The sequence below is a fragment of the Vitis vinifera genome, chromosome 9, assembly GCF_030704535.1.
Source record: "Vitis vinifera cultivar Pinot Noir 40024 chromosome 9, ASM3070453v1".
Classification (NCBI taxonomy): domain Eukaryota; kingdom Viridiplantae; phylum Streptophyta; class Magnoliopsida; order Vitales; family Vitaceae; genus Vitis; species Vitis vinifera.
In genome coordinates, this window is record NC_081813.1 from 17,741,342 (window position 1) to 17,759,625 (window position 18,284).

The following is an 18,284-nucleotide window of genomic DNA, read 5'->3' on the forward strand; positions in this document are numbered from 1 at the left end:
TATGGTCTAAATTAAAGTTTTCTATAAATATTATCCGAATTAATTACATATAATAACGATAGGATATAAGTGTAAATAGTAAAAATGAGAAGGTCATTTTTTTTTTAAAAATGTGTTACGTAGTATAGATTATTGGTATATAATATTAGGTTTACGTATGGAACGTGGACAATTACCAGTAGAAAAATATAAATGTTTAGAGCGTAGTTTTGTTGTTGCCCTTTTTTCTTTTTCTTTTTTTTCTTTTTTTTTTTTCTTTTTTTCTTATTATTATTATTATTATTATTATTATTATTGGTCTATACATTTACATTTCGACGATGGAAGAAAAAAAAAAAAACAGTAGAGGCTGGCTTGATTTTTGTGGCAAAGCTTCGAATTCCTTATCATCCCACCATCATCTTCACCGGTCTTCTGCTTCTCCAGGAACATGGCCATTTCCATGGCCTTTTCATCGCCTTACACTACCTTCTCTCTCCGCTCTCTCCCTCAACTCTCTCCTCTCTCTGCATTCTCTTCCCTCTCCACAACCCATTCTCTTCCTCGCTATACTGTCTCTATCTCTCAACCCATCACTACAATTCCAATTCGTTGCAGCAAAAAAGCGGACTTTGATCCCAAGGTTGGTGTTTCAGTTTACAAGCCCAAGTCCTACGAAGTACTCGTCACTGACGCTGCGAATTCTCTTGCTTATGCTCTTGATGATGGGAAAACCCGTTTGGAGATTGATTTTCCGTAATCCCCTTTCTCATTGTATTTGATTTTGAGTTTCTGGCAGCTTTTTTTTTTTTTTTCGGCCGCTTCCATTATTTTTGTTGGAGTTTTTTGGGAACCCATTTGGTGGTGAGTTTTTATTGATGTTTGACTGATGAGAAAATGGAGGAAAAGGGGAAAGAAATGAGGCGAGTGTAATTTTTGTTGTTTTCCTGATTTGAGAAATTTGGAAAACTTAATGCAACCACCTAGGAATAGTTTGTTCAGTTTCAATTGTTCAATTTGTCGTAAAGTGTTGTTTTCTTGAATTGAGAAATTTGGAAAACTTAATGCAACCGCGTAGGAATAATTTGTTCAGTTTCAATTGTTCTATTTGTGTTCCTGTACCCGACATTTTTCCTGGCAACCATATGGAGATACCCATTTTGTCAATTTTATGTTTTGATAATTGCTTTTTGAGTTTTTGTGGACCCATTTTCTGGTGAATATTTTTTATGTTTGGTTCTTCAGAAAATGGAGAAAAAGGAAAAGAAATGAGAACGTGTGTAATACCTGTTTTGTTGATTTACAAAAATTAAAAAACTTACTGCCGCCAAACCAAGTCCAGTAGTTTGTTCATTTCCCATTGTTTAATTTGTCATCTTTTCTGTATTTTTCTTGGCAACCAAATGGAGGTGACTGTTTCCTTTTGATTATCAGATATGTAAATTATTGTTACTGAAATAAGTTTTTCCTAGGAATGTTGATTGGTTGAAATGGAAAAACTGAAAAGTTTAAATCCAATAAGATTAGAGTACATTTTTTTTTGCTACTATATTTGCAAAGTTAAAGATTACTATTAAAATTAGCTTGTGGGTTAATGATAAAGCTGTGTTCTTTTAGTCGTCCTGAGGCTAGTGCACTCTGGTGAAATTTATTATTCAAGGAAGCAATGTCTTGTGTCCTGAAATGAGGTTTATATCTGATTGCCTAAACCTTTATTTTTATTTGATTGGAAATGACACAGAGAGATATATTGATAGATAAAAAGAAGTACAAATAGAAGGATGAGAAATCCTCTCACCAAAGAAAACTCAACTACAGGAAATTACACTGTAAAACAAGCGAACACTCCATAAAGGACCATTCCTTATGGAGTATACACCGCTAACCAATCAAGTTGTAGCACATTAAGGGGAGTCCCCTTAAAATCCTTGGAACAGAAAGCCCAAAGAGAAGCAAGGAAAACAATAGAGTCCCAAAGAAACTCTGAATTCCTTACTTTATCCTAAAAAATCCTCGCGTTTCTTTCCCACCACACAACCCGAATAAGAGCGATGCTTGCAACTTGCCACAAAACTAACCCCCTCTTAGAAGAACCAAAACCATTAAATTTGATGGACATCATGTCAAAGATGCTCCTCGGGGGGACTTAATCCATCTTAGCTAACTGAAATAACCTGTGCCACAACCCAATTGTCAAGGAATAATGAAGAAAAAGATGATCTGCTGATTCCTCATGCTTCATGCACATAATACAAATATCAGAACTAAGGGCTTTGTAGGGTCTTCTCACTTGTAGCATGTCATTAGTATTCACCTTCTTGTGTGCCACTAACCAAACAAAGGACTTCACTTTGAAAGGAACTTGAGAATTCCAAACGAACTTAGAAGGGAAAACCTGAGGAGATTCAGAAAATTGAGATAAAGCTAGAAAGAAGGATTTGACTGAAAAAAGTCCTGAAGAAGATAATGACCAAAATCTGGCATCTGGAACCGAAGGAGGACCAAGAACTGAAGAAATAAGGATGTTTTTATCCAAGACTACTCTAAATAGTCTTGGATATTGGGTTCCCAAAGGTTGGCCCCCCCACCACAAATCTTCCCAGAACAAAATTCTTTCCCCATTTCCTACCACAAATCGAGTAAACAAGGAAAACTCTTGAAAGACTTGTGCAATAGTCTTCCAAGGACAACGATGTGACCATCTGACTAAAGTGTTAACATCCCAACCATCAGAGTGTGAACCATAAATGCTTAATATGACCTGATGCCATAGAGCTGAACCCTCTCTAGGGTACCTTCACAACCATTTCCCTAAAAGAGCGAGATTCCTCAGAGAAATATTCCCAAAACCCAAACCCCCTATTTCCTTCGGTTGACACACAACATCCCACCTCACTAAATGATCTCTTTTGCCTTCCCCAATCCCTGACCATAAAAAATCCCTTTGCAACCTCTCGATTTTTGCAGCTATTGAGCGGGTAGCTTAAATAAGGAAAGAAAGTAACAGGGCATATGGGTAAGGCAAGATTGGATAAGAGTTATTCTCTCCCCGAAGGATAAGTATGCCTTTTGCCACCCATCTAATCTTCTTGAGATTCTCTCAATCACTGGATCCCAAAAGCCACACCCCTTGCGGTTCCCACCCAAAGGAAGACCCAGATAGAGTATAGGCCAGCCAGAAGCCTTGCAGTCAAGCATCTCAGCCAATCTTGAAAGATGAGCTTGATCAAGATTCATGCCATAAATATTACTCTTGTCAAGGTTGACCTTGAGCCCAAAAATATGCCTAAACACTAACAAAAGACTCTTGAGAGTTTGCAGATCTTCCTCCCTAGTGTTAGAAAAGAAGATGGTATCATCAGCAAATTGCAAATGAGATACCCTAGTTCTGTTTCTACCCACCTTGAAACGCTCCAACATATTTCTCTCCTCTGCTCTCAAAAGCATCCTACTCAGTACATCTGCTACTAAAGTAAACAAAAAAGGGGATAAAGGGTTACCTTGTCTTAATCCTCTCGAAGCCTTAACCCACCCTTTAGCGCTACCATTCACCAATGCTGCATAAGATACCGAGGAAAAGCATCCATTCATCCATTTCCTCCATCTAGGATTAAACCCCTTCTTCTCCAACACTTGATCCAAAAAATCCCATTTCACGTGATCGTAGGCCTTTTCAAAGTTAATTTTGAAGACAACGCCTTCCTTTTTTTTTGATTGGAAACGACACAAAGATATATTGATAAAAAAAGAAGTACAAGAAGAAGGATGAGAAATCCTTCCGCCAAAGACAACTAAATTACAGGAAAATACATAGAAAACAAACGAACTCCCTTTAAGGACCAATCCTTATGAAGTACACACCGCTATCCAATCAAGTTGAATCACATTAAGGGGAGTTCCCTTAAATGCCTTGGAACAGAAAGCCCAAAGAGAAGCAAGGAAAACAATAGAGTCCCAAAGAAACTCTGAATTCCTTGCTTTATCCTCGAAAATCCTCGTGTTTTTCTCCCACCACACAACCTGAATTAGAGCAATGCTTGCAGCTTGCCACAAAACTATCCCCCTTTTAGAAGTACTAAAGCCTTTAAATTTGATGGACATCATGTCAGATATGCTCCTCGGGGGAACCCAATCCATCTTAGCTAACTGAAATAACCTGTGCCACAACTCAATTGTCAAGGAACAATGAAGAAAAAGATGATCTGCTGATTCCCCATGCTTCATGCACAGAATACAAATATCAAGACTAAGGGCTTTGTAGGGTCTTCTCACTTATAATATGTCCTTAGTATTCACCTTCTTGTGTGCCACTAACCAGACAAAGGACTTCACTTTGCAAGGAACTTGAGAATTCCAAACGAACTTTGAAGGAAAGTCCTGAGGAGATCCAGAAGATTGAGATAATGCTAGAAAAAAGGATTTGACTGAAAAAAGCCCTGAAGAGGATAATGGCCAGAATCTGGCATCTGGGACCGAAGGAGATAGATGCAATTCATCCAATGCCCGCATGAGGCCTTCTAAGTCCTCTATCTCAGAATCTGACAGGTTACAGCGGAAATTTAAATTCCAAGAGAAAGGACGAGTAGGACCGAGAAATGAAGAAATAGGAATGTTTTTATCCACAACTACTCTAAATAGTCTTGGATATTGGGTTCCCAAAGGTTGGTCCCCCCACCACAAATCTTCCCAGAACCGAATTCTTTCCCTGTTTCCTACCACATACCGAGTAAACAAGGAAAACTCCTGAAAGATTTGTGCAATAGCCTTCCAAGGACAGCGATGTGACCATCTGACTAAAGTGTTAGCGTCCCAACCATTGGAGTGTGAACCATACATGCTTAAAATGACCTGATGCCAAAGAGTTGAACCCTCTCTAGGATATCTCCATAGCCATTTCCCTAGAAGAGCGAGATTTCTCCAAGAAATATTCCCAAAACCCAAACCCCATATTGCCTTCGGTTTGCACACAACATCCCACCTCACTAAATGATCTCTTTTGCCTTCCCCAATCCCTGACCATAAAAAATCCCTTTGCAACCTCTCGATTTTTGCAGCCACTGACGCGGAAATCTTAAATAAGGAAAGGAAGTAACATGGCAAATGGGTAAGGCAAGATTGGATAAGAGTTATCCTCTCCCCGAAGGATAAGTAGGCCTTTTGCCACCCATCTAATCTACTTGAGATTCTCTCAATCACTGGATCCCAAAAGCCACCCGCCTTAGGGTTCCCTCCCAAAGGGAGACCCAGATGAAGTATAGGTCATCCGGACGCCTTGCAATCAAGCATCTCAGCCAATCTTGAAAGATGAGCCTGATCAATATTGATGCCATAAATACTACTCTTGTCAAGGTTGACCTTGAGCCCAGAAATGTGCCCAAACACTAACAAAAGACTCTTGAGAGTCTGCAGCTCTTCCTCCCTTGTGTTAGAAAAGAAGATGGTATCATCATCAAATTGCAAATGGGACACCCTAGTTTTATTTCTGCCCACCCTGAAACCCTCCAACATATTTCTTTCCTCAGCTCTCATAAGCATCTTACTCAGTGCATCTGCGACTAAAGTAAACAAAAAAGGGGATAATGGGTCGCCTTGTCTTAATCCTCTCGATGCCTTAACCTACCCTTTAGCACTACCATTCACCAAGATTGCATAAGATACCGAGGATAAACATCCACTCATCCATTTCCTCCATCTAGGACTGAACCCCTTCTCTTCTAACACATGATCCAAAAAATCCCACTTCACGTGATCGTAGGCCTTTTCAAAGTCTATTTTGAATACGACGCCTTCCTCCCTTGACCGTCTTCTCTCGTCCACTATCTCATTTGCTATAAGAACCGCATCCAATATTTGTCTCCCTTGAACAAAGGCGCCTTGAGTATAGTGGATGGTCTCATGTAGAACCCCTCTTAGACGCCCTGAGAGCTTTGGCTATTATCTTGTAGAGACTAGTGATCAAACTAATGGGTCTAAAGTCTGATATTTTCTTTGTCAAACTCTTTTTGGGTAATAGAACAATGAAAGAGGCATTAGTGCTTTGATTGATAATTCTACTCCTATGAAATTCTGCGAACACTCTCACCAAATCCTCCTTAATCACATCCTAACAATCTTGGAATATTGCAATAGTAAAGCCATCAGGCCCCGGAGCCTTGTCCCTATCCATCTGAAAAATGGCCTTATAAATCTCTTCTTCAGTGAAAGGGGAGTCCAACCTTAACGCGCTCTCTTCCGAGATAGGGGACCAATCTAATCCTTCAACACCCCAAGACTCTCCTGTAGGGCTCGTGTAAAGCTTTTCAAAGTAAAGTAAGATCTCCTCTGTGATACTCTCGGCATTCTTCAACACTAAGCCCCTCTCATTCTCCAACTCCTTGATATATTTTCTATTTCGCCTGCCATTAGCCACTTTATGATAAAACTTAGAGTTGCAATCCCCTTCCTTGACCCATTTCACCCTAACTTTTTGTCTCCAATGGATTTCCTCCCTCAAAATTAATTCCTCTAGCTCCCCTTTTCTTGAGGCTTTTTGACTTAACAAATCAGAAGTGAGACCCCCTACCTACTCAATGGCATCAAAGTTAGCTAAATCATTGAGGATACTTTTTTTCTTTTCTTTAAGCTCTCCAAAAGAAAACTTATTCCACTCCTTCAATTTAGCTTTAACGTATTGTAGTCTCCTCATGAACTTGTGACCTTCCCATCCGTTTCCTTGAAACCGGCTCCACCAATTTCTAAAGTTCTCTTTGAAATTAGGGTGTTGTAACCACATATTCTCAAACCTAAAAGGTGTTGGATCCTACATGAACGGGTTGGTATCCATAACAATTGGCCAGTGATCCGAGGTCCTTCTAATTAGGGCTTCTTGAAGGCCTTGGGGAAAGAGCAGCCCCCACTCATTTGAGTAGAGAAATCGGTCCAGTCTCTTACACACGGGAGACTCTTGCAAATTTGACCAAGTGAATGAAGCATTCCGAAGAGGTGGGTCAAGCAATTCACATTCTCTAATAAAACTATCAAAGTCCCTCATGCTTGATGTTAGACTAGAACCCCCCAATTTTTCTGAGCTTCTCCTTATGACATTAAAATCACCGCCCACACACCATAACGGATAAGTTAGTCCATATATGTCGAAAAGCTCCACCCAAAAATCCTTCCTAAGTGAGGGACTGTTTGGACCATAAACAGCGGAAATCCAAAGAGGTCCACAACCGTCCATAGCAAACTTGACTGAGACCGAGAAAGATCTTAATACAACCTCCTCACTACGCAGATTTTTTGAATCCCAAATGATCAAAATCCCGCCTGAAGCCCCAGACGCCGGAAAAGCAACCCAATCCTTATTTCTGACCATCTAGACACTGCCCACAAACCTTCTATCACATTTCTCTTTTTTTGTTTCCTGAATCATCACAACATCCGGATTCTCTGACCTAAGGAAATCTTTAACCATCCTACGCTTATTCCTTGAACCCAAACCCCTAACGTTCCAGTTGATAATTTTCATGGAAAAACACAAAGACCCTAACCTTCCAAGCCAAAACCACCAAGTCTCAATAACCTGTGGGGCCTCTGTTCTTCCTCCTGGAATACACCTTAATGTCCAGAGAGCATAAAACCTCTCGTACTTTAGCCATTTTCCTAGAATAAGGAGATCACCCGAGTCTTCCTTATACGACCTGACATTAGACTCCCTATGGGTACAACTCTTGGTCATCTGGTTTGATAAAGCACACTGGTTCTCCTCCTCAACACGGATAGGGATGTCACCATAATTTAAAGAGTCAACAACACCTTTGTCAAAATTTTTTTTTTGAGATAACTTGATTTTCTGTAGGAGACTGAGAAAGAGAGACTAAATTGGGGAGATGTGGACCAGAGGGACTCGATAAGGGAGAATTCATACTGCAAGAAGGAAAAGAAGAAGACTCGGGTGGCTGAGAAGGAGAGGACTGACTTACCTCCAAGTGTCTCGCTCCCGGTATTTCGTAAATCCCCTTAAAGATGAGTCCTTTATTTGATTATTGAATTAGAAGGTGAAACCATGTTTGAAGAGCCACGAGGATCAAACCCCACTCGTCCTGTTAGCCCTTTTTTGTCTTCTACGTGGATCGCCGAGGTATCTTCCTTCGAAAAATTGCTAGACAGTGGAGATCGAAAGAAAGGATTCTCTCTGATTCCTCGCTCCATCTGAAATCCCGTCCCAAATTCCTCTTCCATGTTGCGAACTTCACTTGACGACGATGAACCCCATAGGAAAATAGGGTCGCTGCTACTCCGATGTCCCTGTCGTCGATCAACGCGTGGAGGAAAGAGGATGGACCACGTCTTCTTTGAAATTGTCGTCTCTTTCTCTTGTGTAGAATCTCTCATCTGCACCGCGGGAGCTTTCCCCTTTCTCGCTTCGTTTTCTTCCCTTTGCGACCAGACTTCCATACCAGAGGGCTTCGTTCCTCCTAAGTTTTGGCCCAACCCCGACGGGCCAATTAACTTATAGCCCACGGTGGTGTCTGACAGTGGGCTAGGGTTGGGAAGAGAAGGAGATGAAGCCGCTACAGTTTGGTGGGCTTGAGGAGCTTCTGGGCCAGCTTGAAGCCCACGAATCCTCATCCCACTTTGGGCCCTTTCCGTGTGGGCTTTAATAGAGATCTCAGGCATTGAGGGCCCAATAAAGTTTTCCTCTACTGGGCCCAGGCTGCTCCTTCCCCTACCATTCTCCTCTTTGTCCGCCAAACTTGTCCTTGAGTGCCGATAACGTGCCCGGGGAAGAAGCCTCCTTCTGTAGCACTCATTGCCCCTAATTCTACCTCGTAGCCCTTCTGCAACTTTTGACGACTGAGAGACGCAACCTCCCGCTTTCACCCACTCGTTCCTGCTACGGGTTGTCTTTGACGTGACAGCGTCGGCTTTGTCATCTTCTCCGGTGACTGAAATTGCTACTGTATAGGTCCAGACCCCATCTTCCACCTTAAGCAACGCTGGTAACACGACATTTGGAAGCATCTCCACCCATAGCTTCGCCTTCGTCAAGTCCACCAGCTTCAAAGTTTCCTTTGCCGCCTTCGTTACCCTCCCCTATTTCTTCAAAATGAAATTCAGCTGAACTTCATCCCACAAATGGAAAGGGAGACCTTTCAATACTAACCAGCCCCTCCTGAATTTTCCGTGAACCACCATATTTTCCTTAGGCAATCATTTCCTTAGTAGAATAATCCTTTCTTTCACTAAAATTCTTCCTTGATCGTGCACCCGTTCCGCTCTCCTTGTTGAACTCACAAAGAAACACCCCTTGAAAGCGGAAATGGGATTTATGGACACCATTCCTTTCATACCCATCATCCTCTCGATGGCTTTTCCTTCGTGAGTCCAATCTTGGACTTTTTCTTGGCTTTCACATATTACAGCTCTGGCCCATTTTCCAGTTGGCAGCATACCTCCAGTCCTAAAACCAGCCTCTGCCACCACTTCTGCATATGACCGTCCTCCTCTGTAAATGTCCTTCTTCATCTGGATATCTCCATTCTTCTCCTTCGAAGCTCCTCCGACTTGATCAGGATACTCTTGCACTGATAGGATCGCCTTCCTAAGATCTTCCCACCCATTCCCTTTAACGCCCTCGGGGACGATAAGAAATAAAGGTTTCCTTTTTGTAACAATTTCTGTGATTTTCATGAACCGCCCTCTGTTATTGAAACATATCTCCATCAAGAGGGTCTTAGTCTTGCTCCTAATCTTTCGTATAAAACCCCTGGAAGCCTTCAACTCCACAGCTTTCTTTAGATGCTCCGTCAACCACTCCAGCTCCTTCATACCAAATCCTACTGAAACTACGAAACCTCGACTCCTTTCTGTTACTGATACCCAAGTTCCGCCATTCAATCCTTCAAACTCTACTTGAAAGGACTTTTTCTCCACAACAATCCTTTCAACTTTGCACTTCATCATCCCCTTTCAAAAGTATAGTGTCTAGTTTTCCAAACTTTACAACTTGTACTTTGTAAATTCAATAGGCCTCAAAATGTGATGACCCTATATACCATGTCTAGGATGTAAAGAATTCTATAATTTTATCATGGCTCGTTAACTGTATGGAACCAAAGATCAACCAAACATATGTGTGTCTCAGCACCGTCAAACAACTGTGGGATGCAATGAGTGAGACATACTCAGATTTGGGCAATTCCTCACAAGTTTATGAGTTGAAAACAAAGATCATAAATATATGCAGGAAGACAACGCCTTCCTCCCCTGATCGTCTTCTCTCATCCACTATCTCATTTGCTATGAGAACCACATCCAATATTTGTCTCCCTTGAACAAAAGTGCCTTGAGTAGAGTGGATGGTTTCATGTAGAATCCCTTTTAGACGCCCTGAGAGCACTTTGACTATTATCTTGTAAAGACTAGTGATTAAACTTATGGGTCTAAAATCTGAGATTTTCTTTGTCAAACTCTTTTTGGGTAATAGAACAATGAAAGAGGCATTAGTGCTTTGATTGACAATTCCGCTCCTATGAAATTCTGCGAACACTCTCACTAAATCCTCCTTAATCACATCCCAACAGTCTTGGAATTCTGCAATAGTAAAACCATCAGGCCCCGGAGCCTTGTCCCTATCCAACTGAAAAATGGCCTTAGAAATCTCTTCTTCAGTGAAAGGGGAATCTAATCTTAATGCGCTCTCTTCCGAAATAGGGGACTAATCTAATCCTTCAACACTCCAAGACTCTCTTGTAGGACTCGCGTAGAGTTTTTCAAAGTAAAGTAAGATCTCCTCTGTGATTCTCTCGGCATTATTCAACACTAAGCCCCTTTCATTTTCCAATGTCTTGATATACTTCCTATTTCGCCTGCCATTAGCCACTTTATGAAAAAACTTAGAGTTACAATCCCCTTCCTTAACCCATTTCACCCTAACTTTTTGTCTCCAATGGATTTCCTCCCTCAAAATTAATTCCTCTAGCTTCCCTTTTCTTAAGGCTCTTTGATCTAACAATTCAGAGGTGAGACCCCCATCCTGCTTAATGGCGTCAAAGTTAGCTAAATCCTTGAGGATACTTTTTTTCTTTTCATTAAGCTCTCCAAAAGAAAGCTTATTCCATTCCTTCAATTTGGCTTTAACAAATTGTAATCTCCTCGTGAACTTGTGGCCTTCCCATCCGTTTCCTTGAAAACCCCTCCACCAATTTCTAAAGTTCTCCTTGAAACTAGGATGTTGCAGCCACATGTTCTCAAATCTAAAAAGTGTTGGGCCTCACATGAACGGGTTGGTATCCAAAGAAATTGGCCAATGATCCGAGGTCCTTCTGATAAGGGTTTCTTGAATGCCTTGGGGAAAGAGCTGGCCCCACTCATTTGAGTAAAGAAAACGGTCTAATCTCTTACACACGGGAGACTCTTGCATATTTGACCAAATAAATGATGCGTTTCGAAGAGGTGGATCAAGCAATTCACATTCTCTAATAAAACTATCAAAGTCCCTCATGCTTGAAGTTAGCCTAGAGCCCCTCAATTTTTCTGAACTTCTCCTTATGACATTAAAATCACCGCCCACACACCACAATGGAAAAGTTAGACCATAAATGTCATAAAGTTCCACCCAAAAATCCTTCCTAAGTGAGGGACTATTTGGACCATAAACTGCAGAAATCCAAAGAGGTCCACAGCCCTCTAAGGCGAACTTGACCGATATTGAGAAAGAGCCTAATACCACCTCCTCCTTGCACAACTTTTTTGAGTCCCAAATGAACAAAATCCCTCCTGAAGCCCCACACGCCGGGAGAATAACCCAATCCTTATTTCTAACCGTCTAGACACTGCCCACTAGCCTTCTGTCACACTTCTTTTTTGTTTCCTGAATCATCACAACATCCGGATTCTCTAACCTAAGGAAATCTTTAATCACCCTTCGCTTATTACTTGAACCCAAACCCCTAACATTCCAACTAATAATTTTCATGGAAAAACACTTAGGCCCTAACCCTCCAAACCAAATCCACCTGGATTCAAACGCCTAAGGACCTCTATTCTTCCTCCTAGAGTACACCTTAATGTCCAGAGAGCCTAGAACCTCTCGCACTTTAGCCATTTTCCTAGGGGACAGGCCATCGATAAGAAAGTCTTCCGGTGGGGATGCCTCATTATCCCCCGGACTGCCTGGCATCAGGTTAGAAGACTTCCCAGGGGTAGATCTCTCGGACATCTGGTTAGAAACAGCTCTCTGATTCTCCTCCTCAACATGGACTGGGATGCCAACAAAATTTAAGGGGCCAACATCGCCTATTTCAGGAAAAATTTTAAATTTACCTTGATTTACCGAAGGAGACTGGGAAAGAAATTCTGAATTTGGGAGATAAGGACCGGAGGGACTCGGAAGATTCATTTCCAGATTACAGAAAGGATAGGAATAAGGCTCGGGTGGCTGAGAAGAAAAAGACTGACTTTCCTCCAAGTTTTCCACTCCCGGAATTTCAAAATTTCCTCCTAAAATGATTTCTTTACCTCTGGTTCTTGGAATAGAAGGTGACACCATGACTGAAGAACCACAAGGATCGTACCCCGCTCGGCCCGTAAATCCTCCTTTGTCATCTTTGAGTTGGGATTTTCGCGATTCCATCTCTCCTCTTGACGTCGAGGTCTCTTCATTCGACCAGCTGTTGCATTTCCTTGGCAGAAGACAACGGAAGATGGGACTCTCTCTGATACCTCGTATCTGTTGAGATCCCATCCCGCCATCCACTTCCAGATTGCGGACTTCGCTAAGTGACGCTGCGCTCCGTAGGGGAAGAGGCTCGCTGCTACTCCATTGTCCATGACGGCGAGCCGTGCTTGGAAGGAAGAGTTTGGACCACATCTTCCTTGAATCCATCGTCTATTCCCCTTGCGTGAAGTCTTCCATCTGAACCATTGGAGCTTTCCCCTTTCTCGCTGCGCTTTCTTCCTCTTGAGACCTACCTCTCATGCCAGACGACATCGATCCTCCTAGAACTTGGCCCAACCCCGACGGGCCTATTGACTTACAGCCCACAGTCCGACGCTCGTAACTCACATCTTCTGTCTCTGAAGGTGGGCTAGGGTTGGATGAAGTCTGGGCTTGTAACTCATCGGCCCGACCATCCTCTCCATGAATTACCTCGACGCCGGCCCTCTCATCGCCTGAACGAGGCTGTGTGGTCGCTTTTGCAGAGGAGCCCACTCGCTGGAGAGAAGAAGGGGATGCCGCTGCGTCATGGGCTTGAGGGGCGTCTGGGCCAACGTGAAGCCCACGACTCCTTCTCCCTCTTTGGGCCCTTACTGGATGGGCTTTAATAGAAGTCTCAGGCACTATGGGCCCAAGAATGTTTTCTTCTACTAAGCCCAATCTGCTCCCTTCCCATCCTTTCTCCCTTTTGGCCACCATGCTTGTACTTGAGCACCGAAAACGTGCCCGGGGAAGAAGCTCCCTACTGTAGCACTCATTATCCCTGATACTACCTCGTAGCCCCTTTGCAAATTTTGTCGTCTAAGAGACGCAACCCCCTTCTTTCAACCACTCGTACCTGCAGTGGGAAGTCTCGGACGTGACAGTGTTGTCTTCACCCTCTTCTCAGCTCTATGGCATCAGGTCATACTAAGCATTTATGGTTCACACTCCAATGGTTGGGATGCCAACACAATAGTTAGATGGTCACATCGCTGTCCTTGGAAGGCTATTACTCAAGTCTTTCAGGAGTTTTCCTCGTTTACTCGGTTTGTGGTAGGAAATGGGGAAAGAATTCGGTTCTAGAAAGATTTGTGGTGGGGGGACCAACCTTTGGGATCCCAATATCCAAGTCTATTTAGAGTAGTCTTGGATAAAAACATACCTATTTCTTCAGTTCTCGGTCCTACTCGTCCTTTCTCTTGGAATTTAAATTTCTGTCGTAACCTATCAGATTCTGAGATAGAGGACTTAGAAGGCCTCATGCGATCTCTCGATGGATTGCATTTATCTCCTTCGGTTCCAGATGCCAGATTGTGACCCTTATCTTCTTCAGGGTTTTTTTCAGTTAAATCTTTCTTTCTAGCTTTATCCTAATTTTCTGGATCTCCTCAGGTTTTTCTTTCTAAGTTCATTTGGAATTCTCAAATTCCTTTCAAAGTGCAGTCCTTCATCTGGTTAGTGGCACACAAGAAGGTGAATACTAATGACATGCTACAAGTGAGAAGACCCTACAAAGCCCTTAGTCCGGATATTTGTATTCTGTGCATGAAGCATGGGGAATCAGCTGATCATATTTTTCTTCATTGCTCCTTGACGATTGGGTTATGACACAGGTTATTTCAGTTAGCTAAGATGGATTGGGTCCCCCCGAGGAGCATCCTTGACATGATGTATATCAAATTTAATGGATTTGGTTCGTCTAAGAGGGGGATAGCCTTGTGGCAAGCTGCAAACATCGCTCTTATTCGGATTGTGTGGAGGGAAAGAAATGCGAGGATTTTTGAGGATAAAGCAAGGAATTCAGAGTTTCTTTGGGACTCTATTGTTTTCCTTGCTTCTCTTTGAGCTTATTGTTCCAAGGTTTTTAAGGGGACTCCCCTTAATGTGATACAACTTGATTGGATAGCAGTGTGTACTCCATAAGGAGTGGTCTTTTTAGAGTGTTTGCTTGTTTTTCAATGTATTTTTCTATAGTTTAGATTTCTTTGGCAGGAGGATTCCTCATCCTTCTTTTGTACTTATTTTTATCTATCAATAAATCTTTGTGTCGTTTCCAATCTATGGGCCCAAGAACATTTACTTCTGCTGGGCCCAGACTGCTCCCTCCCCATCCATTCTCCCTTTTGGCCGCCAAACTTGTACTTGAGCACCGATAACGTGCTCGGGGAAGAAGCCACCTACTGTAGCTCTCATTGCCCCTAATGCTACCTCGTAGCCCCGCTGCAAATTTTGTCGACTGAGAGACGCAACCTCCAGCTTTCTACCACTTGTTCCTGCTATGGGTTATCTCAGACGTGACAGTGTCGTCTTCATCATCTTCTTCGGTGACTGAAACTGCTACTGTATATGTCCAGGCCTTGTCTTCCACCTCAAGCAACGCTGGTAGCACGACATTAGGAAGCATCTCCACCCACAGCTTCACCTTCGTCAAGTCCAACAGCTTCACCTTCGTCAAGTCCAACAGCTTCATAGCTTCCCTTGCCACCTTCGTTACCCTCCCCCACTTCTTCAAAATGAATTTCAGCTGGTCTTCATCCCACAAGTGAAAAGGAAGACCTTTCAATTCTAACTAGCCCTTTCTGAATTTTCCGGGAATAACCATATTTTCTCTTGGCGACCATCTTCTTAGAAAAACAGGCCTTCCTTTCACTAAAAGTTTTTCCTGCTCTTGGAACCATTCTGCTCTCTCCTTGCTGAACTCACAAAGAAACACCCCTTGAAAGCAGAAATGGGATTTATAGACACCATTCCTTTCACGCCCATCATCCTCACAATGGCTTTGCCTTCGTGAGTCCAGTCTTGGACTTTTTCTTTGCATTCGCATATTACAGCTCTGGCCCATTTTCCAGTTGACAACGGGACTCCAGTCCTAATTCCATCCTCTGCAACCACTTCTGTGTATGATCGACCACCTCTATATATGCCCTTACTCATCTGAGTATCTCCAAACGTCTCCTTCGAATCTCCTCCGACTTGATCAGAATAGTCTTGCACTGAAAGAATCGCCTTCCTAAGGTCTTCCCACCCATTGCCTTCAACACCCTCGGGGACGACAAGAAGTAAAGGTTTCCTTTTTGTAGCAATCTCTGTGATCTTCATGAAACGCCCTCTATTATTGAAACAAATCTCCATCAAGTGAGTCTTAGTCTTGCTCCTAATCTTTCGTATAAATCCCCTGGAAGCCTCCAACTCCACAGCTTTCTTCAAATGCCCCGTCAACTAATCCAACGCCTCCTTTCCAAATCCTACTGATACAACAAAACCTCGGCTCCTTTCTGTTACTGATACCCAAGTTCCGCCATTCGATCCTTCAAACTTTACCTGAAAAGACTTTTTCTCCACTTCAAAATTTTCAACTTTGCACTTCATCATGCTTCTAACAACAGGGCTTTAAAATAGGCTTTTCAATGATGGCGTCTTAAAGAGGACTGCATGAGTTTCAACCAAGAGAATATCTTGAGAAAGAGCTCCATGATTGCTTAAACCTTTATAAAACCGTAACTCTTGCAAATTATCCTTTCGTGCACAATGATGGCGTCTTAAAGAGGACTGCATGAGTTTTAACCAAGAGAATATCTCGAGAAAGAGCTCCATGATTGCCTAAACCTTTATCAAACCGTAACTCTTGCAAATTGTCCTTTCGTGCACATTAATTTGGAAAGCAACTTGTGATATGATTTAAATAATGCTGAGCATACCCCACCCAAAATGTGAATGATGTGTGTCTAATGTCATATGTTGATTAGCAAGACTAGTGATTGCTCTTTGAGAGGTCCCACAGCCCTGAAAGTGGTTTGATGCTGATGGCCTGCCTGCATGCATTACCACAGATGATAGACCGATGCTTGATGCCAAGAACAAACTTCCTTCAGGTTCCTTGAAATCACCATGATGCCAGCTTTGGTTGAAAAAACAGGCCTGGGGAGTTCTATCTTGGGTTTATACCATTGAGTGTGTGTGTCTTGCTGTGTTGCTGGCCTTGTGATGGTTTGAGGATCATAGTTTCATGAGCTTATGGAGGTTTTGACCCCCCATATATTTTGCTATCGTCTTGATGCATTCGAGAGAAAAGGAAACTTGCCCATCCTCTTTTGACTTCAACTTGACTATGTTCCTAGGGCTGTTATCCATTTCACTTTGTACCTAAAGAAGGTCTCTGTTCCTAGGCCAAACTTGTTGGTGCTCTAGCTAGTTGAGCTTGAACTTCCAAATGCAGTTTCCCGCCTTCCTTCTTGCTCCAATGAAATGAGACTAAAGTTTCTTTAGAGTATGGCACATTGGAGGACATAAATCTGGCAAAATCATGACTCATAAGTGATGTAAGCTTAGAAGCTAAAGTAAGATATCCGATGCTTTAATATGAGGGCAAGTCCTCTCAAGAGATTACTAAAGGTATTGGTCATTGGAACTCCTGTAGGAACAAATTAAAGTTAGTCAATCCTAGCCTGTAAGATATGTTTGCTCATGGCTAAATGGCTTGGGATTGTTATGTACTTTGAAACATGTAACATCTCCTTGCACCAAAAGTCCCATTCACTGTTGATTGGAAGGGGAAGGTGAGATTAAAGCTAAAACAGGGGGATAGCTCCCCTGTTTCATATAGAAGCAAAGGAAAGAGGTCGCTAGCATGGCCAAACCCATAATGTTTTCTGGACCATGACCTCCTCCTTAGGGAAGGTACCTTGAAGCCGTAACTGCCTAGTAGGGAAAAGAAAAAAGGAAATGAAAAAGGAACAACTTTTAGTTGGGGATGGAGGGGGCTGTATTTTCTTTAACACCTTCTGGATGAAAAACATCTTTAACACAAATTGATGAGCATCATTCATTTGACATGGAAATATCATTTTACCTCTTCGCTCAAATTCCAATTGTATGTGAGCCTAGCATGCATCGAAATTTGTCATTATCCATAATTTTTGAATATTATTCTATTGCTAAAAATTGCTGCATTGACTTGGTTACCACTCTCCGATTCTTTTCATAAAACTTAACCTCTTCTACATTCTGGTGCAAAAAGTTAGAAATTTGCAAAAATTTAGTTTCCTAAGAAATATTGGATTCAGGAATTAGTTGGAAAATATTATGGAAAAAATTTGAAATGGTTGTGGCATTTACTGAATTTGGCAAGAATTTCAGGGGTAGATTGGGAGGAAAAAAATTAAGAGCAAGCTTGAGTGGTGAAAATCAAATCACAGTAAAGCATATGTTATTTCTTTTTATTGGAAATATAGAAATTTGGTTATATGGTGGCAAAACATATGTTAATTAATTATTTAAAATAATTTGAGAATATGCAGGATTATGAATAACTTTAGGAATCACATGATATTGATTAAAATTTTTCTGGGTATTATTTGGTATCTTATAGTCAGGTTACATGAGCTATAGGAAAAGTCATACAATTAACAAATTTTGAACTCTCAGCAGGAATTTTTCAGGATGCTCCATCCTTCTCTTTGGGACCGTGAATTTCTTTTTCTGTTTTGTTTAATTTTAAAAAAATGTTTGTTAATATATTTTTCTTGGTTGTCATTTTATCTTCTGATAGTTGTTTTTCTTTGAATTGTGACACCAGACCTTTGCCAAGCAACATGTCTTCTTATAAGGTACATTCTTCCTAGTC

The 18,284-nt window shown here is 41.9% G+C and overlaps 1 protein-coding gene across 1 annotated transcript in view; it reads left to right on the top strand.

The window, feature by feature from the left end:
• The first annotated feature begins 337 nt into the window (after nucleotides 1-337).
• The window catches only part of LOC100263772 (protein LPA3), a 43,440-nt gene continuing 25,493 nt past the window's right edge, over nucleotides 338-18,284 (top strand). Inside the window, exons 1-2 of the mRNA XM_002264316.5 lie at nucleotides 338-735; nucleotides 18,237-18,267. Coding sequence (XP_002264352.1) covers nucleotides 431-735; nucleotides 18,237-18,267 — 336 coding nt within the window. The 5' untranslated portion in view covers nucleotides 338-430. The remainder of the gene's footprint in view (nucleotides 736-18,236; nucleotides 18,268-18,284) is intronic.